Source organism: Pseudorca crassidens, chromosome 6 (genome assembly GCF_039906515.1).
Source record: "Pseudorca crassidens isolate mPseCra1 chromosome 6, mPseCra1.hap1, whole genome shotgun sequence".
Classification (NCBI taxonomy): domain Eukaryota; kingdom Metazoa; phylum Chordata; class Mammalia; order Artiodactyla; family Delphinidae; genus Pseudorca; species Pseudorca crassidens.
The window spans coordinates 7655962-7672378 of NC_090301.1; the positions used below are offsets into that span (position 1 = coordinate 7655962).

General features: G+C 53.4%; 1 protein-coding gene across 1 annotated transcript; it reads right to left on the bottom strand.

Annotated features, from left to right (window-relative positions):
* Positions 1–1539: 1539 nt before the first annotated feature.
* ALPI (alkaline phosphatase, intestinal) lies at positions 1540–7184 on the bottom strand. The gene is made up of 11 exons (XM_067739821.1): positions 6376–7184; positions 4342–6055; positions 4114–4229; positions 3747–3921; positions 3496–3668; positions 3189–3323; positions 3025–3097; positions 2794–2928; positions 2520–2711; positions 2083–2199; positions 1540–1981 (listed from the first exon to the last, which is right to left on the bottom strand). The coding sequence occupies exons 2-11, from the start codon at positions 4595–4597 to the stop codon at positions 1683–1685; spliced, it is 1671 nt and encodes a 556-aa protein (XP_067595922.1). The 5' UTR covers positions 4598–6055; positions 6376–7184; the 3' UTR covers positions 1540–1682.
* Between the last annotated feature and the right edge of the window lie 9233 nt (positions 7185–16417).

A 16417-nucleotide genomic window follows, 5' to 3' on the forward strand; every position in this document is an offset into this window, starting at 1 on the left:
GTACAATACAGCGGTTTTTTCGAATACCCAAAGTTGTGCAGCCATGATCACTAATTCCAGAATAATCTGTTTTTAAACCTGTAGTTTGAAAATGTAGAGTCTCCTTGGGATTTGAACCCACCTATGAAACATAAACCACCTTCTTCCATTCAGCTCCATAGCTTCGTGACAGCCACTAAAACCCAGAGTTGAAGTAAACTGCCCTGAGAGCCTGGCCTTCAAATCGATGTTTTACAGCGTTAAATCAAAATTTTAGTAAATAGAGGAGCATACTGTCATATTAACATTTCTAGTGAGAGCAAAATGCTTTCTTGCAACTTTGTAAATGTACAAAGAAATTTGTAATTTTATAAAATTTATCAGAAAATATGGCTGTCCTCACCTTTATAAAATTCTCTGAAATGTTCCCTTTGGGGATAGATACTCAATGAGTGTAGTCACACTGGAATGGGTGCTCAGGCATGTTCTCAGGCAGAGGTCAGAAATGTTACGAGTCTGCACTTCCTCTCTGGTTTCCCAGCTCCCACCTCTGCCTCACAACCTGCGACAACAAAAAAAGCAACAGAAGAGCCTTTTCTCCCCTCAGGAGCCAGCAGGCTATTTTCTAAGAGTCAGGTCCTGTTATGCCCTCCCCCTCTGCACCCCGCCCCCATCCCTCCTGTCCCCTCAGCTTCTACCTTCTTTACCTGCCCCACTCCCTCCAACTCTGATCCTGCCTCTGGCCTCACCGGCGCCTGCCGCTGCTGCCTGAGGGCCCCTGCACCGCTGTCCTTCTGCATCGCTCCAGCCCTCACTTCCTTTGGTCCTTGTTCAGCCGTCAGCTCCTCAGGCAGCCCCTCCCTGACTGCTGCTGTGAATCACCCCGCACCCCTCACACAGACACACACTCTGCCCCCACTTGCTAAGGAGTTTTCTGCCTAGAACATATCACTCCGGGCATCACACTGTATAACAGTTTATTTGACAATTGCTTTGTCCCTCCCGGAACCCATAGCTCCCCCGCTACTCCTTGGCTCTCCCAGCCTGGAATGGGCACCGGGGCGGGTGGGGGGGGGCACCATCACGGTAGCTGAGTGACGTGGGACAAGCCTCCTTCCTGGGTCGCCGTCTCCTTTCTAATGGTACCGCTGGGTTCCCAGGAGGGGCGGCTGAGGACTTTGTGTCGAGGGCCCCCTGGCTGTCCTGGTCCCAGCAGCCTCCTTGGCCAGCAAGGTGCCTACAGGGTGGGTTCCAGGAGGACAGGAAGCCACGCCTCCGCAGGGGCCCCTAAGTCCTCGGGTCTCCAGGAAAGGCGAGGCGTGGGTTCTAGGCGGGCCTAGGGACAGCTCTGGGAGAGTGCCTGCCTGCTCCGCAGGCAGGGCTACGGGTGCCAAGTGGAGACTGCGTGGTCCAAGCCCCCGCCTTTCCTGGGGTCCCAGCTGCACAGCACAGAATCTTAGGCCACCGAGCTTGGGGGCAGGGAGGAGGACTATAGGTGTCACAGGAAAATCAGGGCCTCAGCCTCCAGGGTGGCCCGGGCCCGTGAAGGGCGGGGGGCTGGCGGAGGGCCGGGTGGGGGACGCGGGGGCGGTGGCCAGGATGGGACGCCGTGGTGGGGACTCCGAGGTGGCAGCTCGGGTGTGGCCTGGGCTAGCGGCTCTTGCGCGGGAACAGGAGCCCCTGAGGCCCGGGGCGGGTGTGGGTCAGTGCGGGCCAGTCGCCAGCAGCACCGGCAGCAGCGCCGAGACCAGCAGCGCCAGCAAGGGCGGGCAGGCGGCCTGGTGCGCGGCGTCGGCGGGGCCGCCGGGGGGCTGCAGGTGGCAGTAGGTGGTGTAGGGCTCCACGCAGGCAGCGAAGGCCATGACGTGAGCCACGAAGGTCTGCTCCTGCACGCCGTGCACCAGGTGCGCCTGCGGGCCGCGCGCGAACACCGCCACGTCCTCGCCGCCGTGGGTCTCGCTCCTCAGGGGCACGGCCGCCTGCTGCCGGTACGCGGGGTCGCCTGACCGGAGGGTGGGAGTTCAGGGCATGCGGGGAGGCGGGACCCCTCCCGTGAGTTCCCGGCCGGGGTCCCGCCCCCAACGCAGCCCCCTCTGCACTCACTGCTTTTGGTCTCGTTGACGTCGGGCCTTGAGGCTCCAGGAGGCACGTACCCCGGGCCGTTGCCATAGAGGATGGAGGTGTAGGACTTGCCGTCAGTGGCCTTGTCAAAACCCAGCCCTGCAGGGAGGAGGGGGTCCGGTGACTTCCATGCGCCTCCTGTGTGCAGAGCCCGGCCACTTCCGGCCTGTTCACTGGCTCACTCCTCGCCGGAGCCGTGCAGGGAGGAGGGGGTCCGGTGAGCACGCTGGCCCCAGCCTTCCATGCGCCTCCTGTGTGCTGGGCCCGGCCACGTCTGGCCTGTTCACTGGCTCACTCCTCGCCGGAGCCGTGCAGGGCAGTTGCTCTTACTACCCGACTTGGCGGATGAGGAAACTGGCTCAGAGCAAAGTCTGCCATGTAACTTCCGGAAAAGCGCCCGCGCCGCTCCCTGGGCTTACCGAAAACGGAGCTTCCGCGCAGTGTGTAGCCGCCGAAAGAGAAAACATGGGAGTGGTCGGCGGTGACGAGGATCAGCGTGTCTGCTTCACTAGTGAGCTGGCTGGCCTTGGCAATGGCATTGTCGAACATGACCGCCTCGGTCAGCGCCCTGTAAGCTATGCCTTCGTGGTGACCGTGGTCAATGCGGCCTCCTGCAAGAAGGTCACGTATGAGATGCCGAATCTGCCCTGACTGCCCCCTTCCTTCCTCTGCTCATCAGGGGCTGCCACTCACCCTCCACGAAGAGGTAGAAGCCACGGGGATTCCTGCTCAGCACACGCAGGGCTACTTCCGTCATCTCCTGCAGGGATGGGTCCCTGGTGTGGTCTCGCTGGAACTCATACTTCATGTCTGCTGGCTCAAAGAGGCCTGTGGGAAAGGGGACCAGTAGTGACCGGCAAGTTAGGGTGCAAGGAGGACCAAAGGCAGCCATCCCGGGGGAGGACAGTGGGGTGGGGTCATTACCCATGAGGTGTGTTACACTGGGGTCCTTAGATGCCTGAATGAGCGCAGTGCGGTTCCACACGTACTGGGTACCCTGGGAGGGGCAGGACCAGGCCTCAGCCCATAGCCCGACACCCTGCAGCCCCTGCCCTGCTGTACCCCCCGCACCCACGAGCCCCCATCACCTGCTGCTTGGCCTGCCACTCCTGCACCAGGTTCCTCTGGTCCTTCCGGATTCCGTTCTCACTGGTGTTGCCTGGGTATTCAGGGTCTGGGGTCCCCTCAGGAAACATGTACTTTCGGCCTCCACCCAGGATCACCTGGGGCCAGGGATTAGGGTAAGTGGGTTCGGGGCCCGGCTGGCCCTTTGCTCCCTCCTCAGACAGCCCCTAGCGTCCCAGCCAGGTCTGTGGGTGGCCTGGGATTGTGGCGGGTGTGGGACCCGCCCCCCCGCCCAGCCCCGCCCCTTGCCCCTTGCCCCTCACGTCTCACATCTATGTCCATGTTGTAGACGAGCTGCATGGCGATGTCCTGGCAGCCCTCCTTCTTCGCCTGGGCAGGCATGTCCGTGTCCGAATACCAGTTACGGTTCACCGTGTGTGCATAGGTGCCAGCTGGCGACGCATGCTGCACCCTCGTAGTGGTCACCACTCCCACTGACTTCCCTGGGGGTGGCAGAAGTCAGGATGGGCCACTGAGGTCTCTGAGCCTGTCCCTACCGGCGAAGCTGGCCCCAAGCCTACCTGCTTTCTTGGCCCGGCTCATCACAGATGTGACCTCATTGCCAGGTACCGTGCTGCACTGGTTGTACCGGGCAGCTGCACTTACACCAATGGTCTTCATGTTGGCCTTGACCCCGCACAGGTAGGCGGTGGCCGTGCCTGCGCTGTCTGGCACCTGTCTGTCCACGTTGTATGTCTGGGGGCAGAGATGCTTTCAGCTCTGCTCACGGGTGTACACCCAGATCCTGACCCAGGCCCTGGGGCCCATGCTCACTGTACCCAGGCCCTACCTCAGCCCCAGCCCTCCTGGGACCTTCCTCCTGCCATGCTCCCTAGCCCCACGCCCACCCCTCTGGTGTAGAGCACCCTGAGGCCACTCAGCCCTTACCTTGGACAGAGCCACGTACGGGAACTGGTCCATGGCCAGGGGCGTCTCCGCTCCCAGTTTGCCATTCATCTGCCCCTTTAGGATCCGAGTGGCTGTCACCGTGGGCACCCCCATCCCTGTAGGTACACCTTGTGTCAGGCCTGAGTCCCCAGGGCCACGCTGTGTCTGCCGGCAGCCGAGGGCTCCAGGGCTGTGGGGCGCTGGGATGGACAGGCCTAGCGCACTCACCATCCCCCAGGAAGAGAATGAGATTCTTAGCAGCCGTCTGGATGGGCTGCAGCTTCTTAGCAACATCCAGGGCCTGGGCTGCCTGGCGGTTCCAAAAGGCTGGGTTTTCCTCTTCAACTGGCCAAGGGGAGAGTGGACTCAGGTAGCCTCGGGGAGCCCCCTGTGTCGGGGGGCGGCTGGGAGGCGCCTCACTACCTGGGCTGAAGCCAAGGGAGAGCCGCAGGCCTAGCAGCAGAGGTACCCAGGCCCCCTGCATGCCTGTGCGATGGCGGAGGGCGTCAAGGCTGGGACGCTGGGGACGTGGCTCTCGGGCGAGGCTGGGACACCAGGGTATCAGCTTCAGTACAAGCTGCTTGGGCTTAAATCAGGGAGGACTTTATCCCGGCTGTAAAAGGCTCTGTGTCCCGCCCAGTGCCCGAGGCGGCCACACCCTGTCCCTGGTCCTGACCTTGACTTTAAGCCATGTTGCCAGAGGGAAGTGGAGGGGTGTGGCTGAGTGCACGGGGGTCCTGATGGAAGCAGGTCCTTCCCTCACAGGATGGTCCCCAGCTGGCTCTTCAGGGTGGGGTGGGGATTAGGGGGCAGAGGCCCTTTGCCTGAGGAACATCTGCAAGGGCCTGATGGGGGCCACTCCCATCTCTCTGCTCACCAAGTCCTGTGGGAGAACCATCTCTCCTTCATTCACCTCATGTGTCAGTAGTTTCTGAAAGTCAGCATGGCCTGGTTTGGCCCTGGGTGCTGAGGGAGATGCGACTGGAGGCACACAGCCAAGGCCAGGGGCCGAGGTTGGCCTTCCTGGTGCCCTGAGGCACAGAGACACGTGGGGTGGTCTGGCTGCCCTGCCACCCACTCAGCTTCTCACCAGTCTTGGCCTGGGCAGGTGGGGCGGGCACGGGGCTGGTGGCGGGAGAGGAGGGGCCCTGGAACCTGGGCCTAAAGTTCTCCTGCTGTGGAAAAGGGTGCAGCTGGGTGACAGCAGAGTGGGGGCCTTGTGTGTGTCTCCAATTACTGAGGGCTAGGCTGGGCCAGCGTTGTCGTGTGTGTGTGTGTGTGTGTGCGTGTGTGTGTGTGTGTGTGTGTGTGTGTGCGCGCGTGGAAGGTGCCTGTAAAGGGCTGGCAGGGGTGGGACTAGTGCCCTGTACCTGAAGTTGACCTCTGCTCCCTTGGACAGGTATGGAAGCCAGGGGTGAGTCTGTTCTCCCCACAGGCAAGGCACACTCACAGGCGTAGCTTCTGATAAGGAGCTAAGAGGTTTCAGTTGCCCCAGGTTGGGTTCAAAACATTCCTCCAATCCGGCAATCCCACTTCTGGGTATATATCCCAAAGGACTGAAAGCAGGATCTAGAAGAGGTATTTGTCACCCACGTTTGTAGCAGCAGCCCTCACAGTCGCCAAGAGGTGCAGGCAAGTGTCCACTAGCAGATGAGTGGATGAAGAAAGCATGATACAGCTACAATGGAATATTATTCAGCCTTAAAGAGGAAGGGAAGTCTGACACCTGCTACAACATGGATGAACCTTGAGGACATGATGCGCGGTGAAACAAACCGGTCCCCCAAAGACAAACACTGTGTGATTCCACTTCACTAGGTGTCTCAAGTTATCAGACGCGTAGAAATAGAAAGTAGGATGGCGGCTGCCAGGAGCTGGGAGGAGGGGGCTTGTGTAATGGATGCAGACTTTCAGGTTTGCGAGATGACAAAGTTCTGGGGACCTGTGGCCGACAATGTGAATAGATTAACACTATTGACCTGGACACTTAAAAGTGGTCAAGATGGGAACTTTTATGTCGTGTCTTTTACCACAATTAGGAAATTTTTTTCAAAGAAAACAACGTGTACCTCCCAGCCCCACCCACCCCAGTGGACCGCAGTAGCCCCTCCCCACGCAGCCACCTCACCCCCTGAGTCAAAGTGCCCTGGCCCCCAGCATCCCCCTGCCCAGCCCCACTCCCCAGTGTGCCCTCCCCTCAGGCAGAACTTCTGGGCTCCTCCTCCTTTTTTTTTTTTTTTTTAATTTATTTACTTGATTTACTTATTTTTGGCTGTGTTGGGTCTTCATTGCCGCGCGCGGGCTTTCTCTAGTTGCGCCGAGCGGGGGCTACTCTTCATTGCGGTGCGCGGGCTTCTCCTTGCGGAGCACAGGCTCTAGGTGAGCAGGCTTCAGTAGTTGTGGCTCACGGGCTCAGTAGTTGTGGCGCATGGGCTTAGTTGCTCCGCGGCACGTGGGATCTTCCCGGACCAGGGCTCGAACCCGTGTCCCCTGCATTGGCAGGCGGATTCTCAACCACTGCGCCACCGGGGAAGCCCTCTCCTCCTCCCTTGACCTGCTCTTCCACCCGCTCACCACGCTGACCCAGGTGAAACTCTAGCTCTCAGAGGACACACCGGGTTAGGGGGCATCCTTCCTGGCCTCTGCGAGTTGCCTCCATAGCTGCCTCTGTCCCCTGCATAGTCTTGTGCTTGGAAAATTCTTGGCTACAGGTCAGGAGAGACTAACGCCTGGGCAGGCCCTTAATTAATGAATCGGTTCCTTTGACCAGGCCGTAGGTTAAAGTTTTGTTACTCCAAGATTAATCTTTAGTCCAGTGAATTCCCAGTCCCCTTTTTAAATTTGAATTTTTGACATAACTGTAGATTCACTTGTGGTTCTAGGAAATAATAGAGATCCCTTGTACGCTTCGTCCAATCTTCTCCAGTGTTATAATTCACAGATTTTCACATTTCTCTTCAGATTCCCCCATTTTACACGTGCACACCTGTGATTGTGTAGGTTCTGTACCATCTTATCACATGCGTGGGTTCATGTAAACACCAGCACAGTCAAGGTGCTGAGCAGCTCCAACCCCACCTGCTCCTTTACAGCCACCCCACCCTCTGTCCCTAATCCCTGTCCCGTATTTCTAAAATCCTGTCATTTCAAATAAGTTACATGAGTGGAATCATACAATCTTTTTTTTCTTTTTGTTTTTGCGGTACGCAGGCCTCTCACCGCTGTGGCCTCTCCCGTCGCAGAGCACAGGCTCCGGACGCGCAGGCTCAGCAGCCATGGCTCACGGGCCCAGCCGCTCCGCAGCATGTGGGATCTTCCCAGACCAGGGCACGAACCCGTGTCCCCTGCATCGGCAGGTGGACTCTCAACCACTGCGCCACCAGGGAAGCCCCACACAATCTTTGGGACTGGTCTTTTTCACTCAGCCTACTTCCCTGGAGATTCACCCGAGCAAGGGTCAGCTGTTGACTCCTTTGTGCCGCTTAGCAGTGTCCGGGGTGAGTGGACCCCGCAGCGTGTTTAACCATTCTCATGTGCAAGGACCTCTAGGCTGATTCCAGGTTTGGCTGTTATGAATAAAGCTGCCACGAATCTCCTCGGACAGGTTTTTGCGTGAACATTTCATTTCATTCCATTTCTCTGGGATGCGTGCCCAGGAGTGCAAGTGCTGGGTCACAGCGTTGTTGCATGTCTAGTGTTTTTGTTTGTTTGTTTAAGAAAGCACATTCCCTTGCGGCCCCCCAACCGAAATGACCTGCCTAATTGTTCTGCAGAGTGGTCGCACCACTTTGCATTCCCACCAGCAATGTATGAGCGATACAGTTTCTCTGCATTCACACCACCATTTGGTGTTGTCACTGTTTTTAATTTTAACCATGCTAATAGGTGTGGAGTATAAAGTTTGCTTTAATGCTTTTCTTATGATGAGATTAAGTGATCATCAGCTATGACCCCTCTTGGTTTCGTGTGCATTTTGTCCTGTGCCTGGGCAGGACCGGAGACCAAATACAAACCCTGTGTCTCTTGCAGTAAACAAAGGATGTTTGTCCATGTTCCCACCAGGGCACCCTGCCTCCCTCCTCTGGGCCTGAGTCACCTGACTGTGATGAGATGCTCTTACACATTGTCCCCTGGAGCCCAGGGATGACAAGGCAGCAGGCAGCGGAGCTTTCTGCTCTGGAGTAAGAGATGACACCTCCAGTCCTGCACTCTGGGGTTACGGATACCTCGGGCCAGGGGATGGCCAGCTGCATGGAGCCTGCTCTCTGGGGGATGTTTGTCCTGGTCTCTCTGTTCTCTGGGAAGGAAGGCCTTGTCCTGTGGGGCCCCATCTAGAGCCCCAGCACCCTCCACCGTTGTCTCCACTTACCACCCTCGGCTCTCTGGGCTGTGTCCCAGCCCCCAGCATGGTGGACCCTGCAGGCACTGCCGGCAGCGGGCGGCAGGGGGGTGTGATGCCGAGCCCACTGCAGCACCAGCCGAGCCATGGGGGATGCCTTCTGCCTGCCTCCTGCCCTCCCAGTCTCACGATGTCCCCTGGAGTTGTAGTGACAGTCCTTCCACTCAGGGGAGAGCAGGGCGGCAGCTGGGAACAGAAAGGCTGTTGATCATCAATAGGCCACACCTCCCCCCCCCAGCACTTTGGGGAAATGGAGGCCCCCCTCTCTAGGGGCAAGTGCTCCCTGGGCCCTCGTCCCCAGCTCTCATTTCCACCTCCCACCAATCCTGTAGAGATGGTATGAACGTCCCCACTCGTGCTGGGATGCGGGAAGCCAACGCAAGTTTTATTTTGCCTTCTTTTCTTTGGGGGCCACATGGAATCAGGGAGGTGTCGAGCCTCCTGAGGCCACCTGGGCATCTGGCAGGGAGGTAGGAGGGCACGTGGTGAGCCCTGGGGCTGGGGAACGTCATCTCAGCCTAGTCCAGCCAGAGTGGCAGCGCCTGGCTGGTGTGGGATTCCTGATGAGGTCTTCGCCTCTGGACAGGCCTGCCCATGCATTTCTGAAGCCACCCATCCCTCCTCCCAGCATGCCTGAGGCAAGGGCCATCAGGAAAGTTGGTCACAGGGAGGCCAGCATTGCTCACATAGCAATTAGGCGCATCACAGCCCCGGAGCTTTCTGATGGCTCAGAAAGGAGCGCTCAGCTGAGAGCAGCAAGGTCGCGGCCCCTGGGTCACAGGCTCCTTAGGAGTCCTGTGGAAGTCAGCCGCCCAGAGTTCTCGGAGGTCACATGGAAGGTGAAGGCACTGGCGTTGGGGGAGGGGAAGCCGCCTTTCTTTGTGGCTATGGTTTGCGTGCTTCAGAACCTGGCTCTGCACTTCCCGAGGGGCAGATGCGAGTGACTGGAGAACAGCCTCGGGAAGGGCCAGTCCTGGGAGGCCTGTGGAAGGAAACAGAGACAGCACGAACCCCAGGGCACCCAAGGGTCACACGGGGGAAATGTCTGCAGAGATGTGTTCTGGACTCAGCAGAGCTGGAGGGCGCACATCGGGGTTCATCCGGGAACCCCAGGGATCACGCTCGCCCTCGTGCTGGGAATCTCTCCACCTGCAGAAGGGTCAGCAGCAGTTTTGGCATTTGGGGTTGGAGGGACGTGGCAAAGCTGAAAGGAAGGCCCCAGAGGCAACTGTTAGTAGAGAGAGCTCATGATACTTGCCTTGGAAGCAGGTCAGGAGGTGGGGCTGAGGTCTCAGAGGCTCTGTGGGGCTCTCTGAGAGAGGCTGGCCAGAGAGGGTCTCAGAGACAAAAACCAGCTCGGCGGCTGCATGTTCTTCAAAGGAGACAACTTGGTTCAGTTTAAAGTCTCTTGAGCAGCGACCTGGAGGCCCAGATGAGCCCCCGCAGACCCAACCGGTGTGGGGCCTCCTGTCTAGGGGGGTGCGGGATGCCTCAACCCACTCATGCTCCTGGACACCGTCCCGGGGAAGAATTGAGGTCCCCTGGGCTGGTTAGTAGGAAGAGTGTGGACCTTACGGGCTGGGGCCCAGGGGCCTCCCCTGACCAGAGTGTCTGGCGCCCTTGGGAGAGGGGCAGGAAGTCAAGCTGGTAAGTGGGTTCCCGTGGAATCTGGGCGGAAGAGAAGTCTGGATGTAAGTTCCAAGACGAGGTCGCAGGATTGGTGCTGGGCTGTGCTTCAGGGGCTAGAAGAGGGTGGAAAGAGAGGAGGGGATGCTGGGCTGAGGAGGTCGGCCTCCAAGATGCTGCTGGAGGGGGTGGCACTGGAGGAGGCGGAGCTGGGGCAGAGGCAGGTCGGGAGTCACTGGCAGAGGAAGGTGGCAGAGGCACTTTGGGACATGGTGTGACACCGTTCTTGGCCCTCAGAATCTGCCCTCTCCTTGGTCCCTGCCCTCCTTGCTGGCTCCCTCTGAACAGTGCCTCTCAGAAAGCCCCTCCCCCAATCCCTCTTCTGCAGCTGTCCTTGCTCTGTCAGCCACTCTCCCATCTGCCTCTGCCTTAGCTGCCTTTCCAGCCCCTACTGGACAGGTTTCTCATACAGGGAGACATTGGAAAGGCGTTCAAGTGATGCAGCATAAACCACATGGTGGTATCACAGACCCCAGGCTGGTAAAGACCAAAAAGCCCAACTCTGCGAGCCTTGGAGAAGAAGAGGAGACGGAACCGAGTCCACTGCAGACACAAGCCTTCCCCAGTGACACGAGGACATGCCTGTCCCATGACGGAGGTAGTTCTACTCTGCGTAAATGTCCTGGAGAATCCGTGGCACATGTGCCCCAGGAGGTGCGTGCCAACACATTTAAAGTAGCACCATTTAATAAGCAGCCAGAGGTTGGAAATAGCATCGGCAGGAAAAAATCACAGCATCGTCATACGTGGAATACCAGACGGCAATGGAAGTGATGAGACTTTTACTGCATGCAACAGATTCACTGCTTCTCACCAACAGCGCTGAATGAAAGATGCAAATCACGAAAGAAGGCATCCAGTAGAGCACATCTCAATTCCATCAACTCTTATACCCTAAACCTTAGCCTCCGTTAGGACTCCATCAACAAGTCTCTGTTTTGCAAGGAGCCCCAGAAACCCTCCTTTTTATCCCTGCCACCCTGCTATTTTATCCATTCTCATAAAAAAGGCTTTGGGGTCCCCAGTGAGGGGTCGAGCCAAGGGACCCCTTTTGTCAGTCTTGGACTTGATTAATTGGCCTAACTGTTGCCCCAAGTGATTGCCGGTCAGGTATCTCAAGTGTAATATTTTTCTTCTAGCCTTTAAAATTTTTCTACTTGGGGTAAATAATGTGGACTTGTTTGGGAGATGAAAGTTTGTACAAAAGTGGTGTATCTGAATAAGCTTTATGTAAGATGGCTACTTCTCCTTTTCCTGATTGTACCGTGGGGATAGATATATGTCTCATTGGGAAATGCTTCCTCTGCCTGGTATATAAGACAGGGCAAGGCTTCCCTGGTGGCACAGTGGTTAAGAATCCACCTGCCAATGCAGGGGACACGGGTTCGAGCCCTGGTCCGGGAAGATCCCACATGCCGCGGAGCAACGAAGCCCCTGTGCCACAACTACTGAGCCTGCTCTCTAGAGCCCGTGCTCCGCAACAAAAGGAGCCACTGCAATGAGAAGCCCGCGCACCACAAAGAAGAGTAGCCCCCGCTCGCCGCAACTAGAGAAAGCCCGTGTGCAGCAGCGAAAACCCAACGTTGCCAAAAATAAATAAATAAATAAATTTATAAAAAAAGACAGGGCATATACATCTGCCTCTTAGGCAATGTTAATTCAAAATACTTAAGAAAATCACTAGGATTACCTGAGCCCATACAGTATGAGGTAAAAACTGGGGGCTAATAAAAGCAATGATGGAGACTTTTTTTTGCCCCTAGGGTGAATTGGTCTGACTTTGACCAGAAGTCCAGACTTGAAAGAGGGCCTTTGTTGAATGCCTTGCGCAAACTTTTCAAAGCATGGTACATTGAATCCTAAAGATCTAGAATATAGAAATCTTTTTTAAAAAATTTTTAAATTATTTACTTTACTTAGTTGTTTTTGGCTGCGTTGGGTGTTTGTCGCTGTGTGCGGGCTTTCTCTAGTTGCAGTGAGCGGGGGCTACTCTTCGTTGCGGTGCGTGGGCTTCTCATTGCAGAGCACAGGCTCTAGGCGTACGGGCTTCAGTAGTTGTGGCTCGCGGGCTCTAGAGCGCAGGCTCAGTAGTTGTGGTGCACGGGCTTCGATGCTCCACGGCATGTGGGATCTTCCCGGACCAGGGCTCAAACCTGTGTCCCCTGAATTGGTAGGCGGATTCTTAACTACTGCGCCATCAGGGAAGCCCCTATAGAAATCTTTTGATTTCCAGTTTAGTTGGAAATATTCTAACTGATATAAAGGAGCAAATTAAAGAAAATGTAGTTGGACAAATCAATCTTTTGATATCATTTAGGTGGCAACCCAGTTCCTTTGGGAATGAAAAGCAACTGTCCTTGTCTTACAAATCTCTACAAATCAGAAATGTAAATACAGCCCATAATGGCCTGAGACTGAGCCCAGTTAACTCTATCAGGTAGAATCTGAAACCAAAGGAGAAGAAAGGGAAAAGAAGTCTTTTAAAACTCAAACTGCTGAAAAGGCTCTCTCATCTAAAATCTAATTCACAGCCTCTTTAAGGATTTGTCAAGGACGAATACAAATCTTAAAATGTTTTCTGCAAATAGTAAAAAGCCTTAGCCACTTGAGCAGATAACTTATTCCAACTGGTATTTATAAACTAGTAAGTTTTATAGTGTAATACCTGGTTCATGACTAAGTTTTAAAATGAAGCTATGAGATCTCTGGTTATCTGTTTGTCATAGGTATGTTACAGCTATGTCTCTACCTGTGGATGGTGTAACCAGCTTGGGTAGAAGTCCCTGGAGAAAGAGAACTGGAAAGACTTTCTTGACATAAGGAAGCCATTTTCTGGCCTAAGCCATTTTGTGTTCTAAGGCTGGCCACAACGTGTTCCCTTGAACAGGTCTCAGTAATAATGGTCTTAAGGGCGAACTTATCAGACAAGAGAAGTAACAACTGCAAAGATAATGAATCAGGTGTAAAGACTCCCAGTTCTATTTCAATGGTAGGAATTAGCCTAACTGTCTTGAGCTGTTTTGCAGAATTTAAACCCTCCCCCGTAGGGTGCTCAACCACCAGATAAACAGGAACCTAAGGGTTGACGATGTTGCCTTTTCTGACCCTCATGACTTCAATCAACTGAAGCTTGAACTCTGTCCACTGCCCAAGCCCCCTGCATGAACACACATGTACCTTTAGCTTAAAAATTCCCCACTTTTGCTTTTCCGGAAGAAACTGCTTTGGGAAGATCGCCGGCGTTCTCCCTAGTTGCTGCAAGTAGTAAATCCTCCCTTCTTCTCTCTCTAGCTGCTGTACTATGACCTTGCTAACGGTACTAGCTAGCTATATTACTTATATCTTGCCCATTTTATGATTCTTGTTTCTTGTATTACCTGATGGATAACCAGTTCTCTGATGACTAAATGCCTTGAGACAATTAGTCACATATGTAGCTCTCTAGAATATTAATTGTAGTAGTATAACTCTAGATATGGGAAGAAGCAACAAGGGAGAAACATTTCCTGGATCATAATAGACTAGTAAGATAGATGATCCAGAGAGGTTTTAGGTTATTAACAGGGTCTAATCCAGATATAGCACATGAATGGCCTACCAATGGAATCCTCACTTGACCTAGGAATGACACTTCCTAGAACCATGGGACAAATTGGTCATGAAATGCCTCTCAAACCTTGGTTGAACTTATGACCAAAAAGGGGGTAGACTGTAACAACAACAAAAAAAAGGAACAGAGTGTCCTTCACCATCCAGCTATACCAAAGGTTAAACTGAAACCCACTGCAGTCGCCCACCAACAGTGTGCCCTGAGGGGAGTTCATGGTGGAAAAAACAGGATGAGGCATTCTGTGCTTTGGATAAATGAGTCCCTAGACAGTTGAGAAGCATACCTCAGGAATAATTCCAAAGAGCCATACATAGAAAAGCACTAAAATCATTGAGATATCTGTTCTTCCTGGTCAGCACTACTCTTTTACTGAGATGTGTGCTTGACTATGTTTTTTCATAGTCAAAAAAATCATATATATGTTGGCACCTCCTCCACCTCTGCAGAGCAGTTCCTCAGAGCAATCTGAGACACTGTTTCCCAGGCTATAGTCCTCAGTAATGTCCTTGAGTTAACACTAAACTCATAACTCTTTGGTTATTTTTTTCTTTAAATTGACAAGTCAAAACTAAACCATATTGCAGATAAAATCAGAATAAGAAAATGATTTTCAGAAAATTCAGTGGTTCCCTTTGGTGGGGAAGGAAGGGATAGGTTGTGTAGGAGAAAGGGGATGGGATGGGGTGGGGAGGACGAAGGCCACATTCCATTTCCTGATTTGGGTGGTGGTTATTTTATTTTTAGAAGACAGAATTATATATATATGTATTTTATTTTTATTTTTCTTTGGCTGCGTTGGGTCTTCGTTGCTTCATCTTTCTCTAGTTGCGGTGAGCGGGGGCCACTCTTCGTTGTGTTGTGCGGGCTTCTCATTGCAGTGGCTTCTCTTGTTGCAGAGCACAGGCTTCAGTAGTTGTAACATGCGGGTTTCAGTAGTTGTGGCACACAGGCTCAGTAGTTGTGGCTCGCAGACTCTAGAGTGCAGGCTCGGTAGTTGTGGCCATGGGCTTAGTTGCTCTGTGGCATGTGGGATCTTCCTGGACCAGGGCTTGAACCCGTGTCCTCTGCATTGGCAGGTGGACTCTTAACCACTGTGTCACCAGGGAAGTCCCAACACCCCAGTGTTCATAGCAGCATTATTTACAACAGCCAAGACATGGAAGCAACCTAAATATCCATCAACAAATGAATGGATAAAGAAGATGTGGTACATATATACGATGGAATATCACTCAGCCGTAAAAAAGAATGAAATAATGCCATTTGCAGCAACATGGATGGACCTAGAGATTATCATACTAAGTGAAGTAAGTCAGACAAAGACAAATATCATATGATATCACTTATATGTAGAATCTAAAAAAAGATACAAATGAATTTACTTACAAAAGAACAGTAGATTCACAGACATAGAAAATGAACTTACAGTTACCAAAGGGGAAAGTGAGGGGAGGGATAAATTAGGAGTTTGGGATTAAGACATATACACTACTATATATAAAACAGATAACAACAAGGACTTACTGTATAGCACAGGGAACTATATTCAATATCTTATAATAACCTATAAGGAAAATGAATCTGAAAAGAATATATACATATATTTATGTAAAATGTAATATATATAATACATATATATAACTGAATCACTTTGCTTTACACCTGAACCTAACACAACATTGTAAATCAACTATACTTCAATTAAAAAAAAAGAAAAAAATGTATTTAAAAAATTAAATAAACAACAGTACTGGGGCTTCCCTGGTGGCGCAGTGGTTAAGAATCTGCCTGCTGGGCTTCCCTGGTTGCAGAGTGGTTAAGTATCCGCCTGCCAATGCAGCGGACACGGGTTTGAGCCCTGGTCCGGGAAGATCCCACATGCCACAGAGGAACTAAGCCAGTGAGCCACAATACTGAGCCTGCGCACCTAGAGCCCGTGCTCCACAACAAGAGAAGCCACTGCAATGAGAAGCCTGCGCACCGCAACTAAGAGTAGCCCCCGCTCACCGCAACTAGAGAAAGCCCGCGTGCAGCAACGAAGACCCAACGCAGCCAAAAATAAATAAATAAATAAATAAAACAAAACAATAGTACTGATCTTGGAGAGGCAGCAGTGAGTGGTGGCTTGAAGTGAGATCTTAGTTCCCTGCTCAGGAATTGAACCTGGGTAGCCTGGATGAAATCCAGGAATCCTAGCCGCTAGGCCAGTGGCTAGAGGCAAATTTTCCCTGGCCCTTGCCCCCAGTGCAAAATGCATTTCTCAAGGAGGCCAAAACTGTAAAAAACAGGTACAAAGTTTATTATTAGAGACACAGCACAACAGCACAACGAGTGGGAGAGCATACAGAGAAACTTTGTTAAGACAGAAGCAAGGCAGAGATGCACACCCGGAGGGCAAGGGTGTGGGCGTCCTCCCTAACAGGAGCGCAGGAAGGAGGCGGTTAAGTCATTTATACAGGGCAGTTCTTCCAGGTCTATGTTTACCTTTGGCCAATTATCTGGTTTCTTTTCCACACCTGACCTGCGCTGGGACACTCCCCAACACTCATGCGCAACTTTTTCCCAAGATGGATTCCAGCCCAGAGGCCTACGGGACGGCCTTGGCATCC

Coding starts and splice junctions, on each gene's coding strand:
- ALPI (XM_067739821.1), bottom strand. CDS start 4,597: ATGCAGGGGGCCTGGGTACCTCTGCTGCTAGGCCTGCGGCTCTCCCTT. Junction 4,230..4,341: donor CATTCTCTTCCTGGGGGATG/GTGAGTGCGCTA, acceptor GTGTACCTACAG/GGATGGGGGTGCCCACGGTG. Junction 3,098..3,188: donor AGTGGCAGGCCAAGCAGCAG/GTGATGGGGGCT, acceptor TGCCCCTCCCAG/GGTACCCAGTACGTGTGGAA.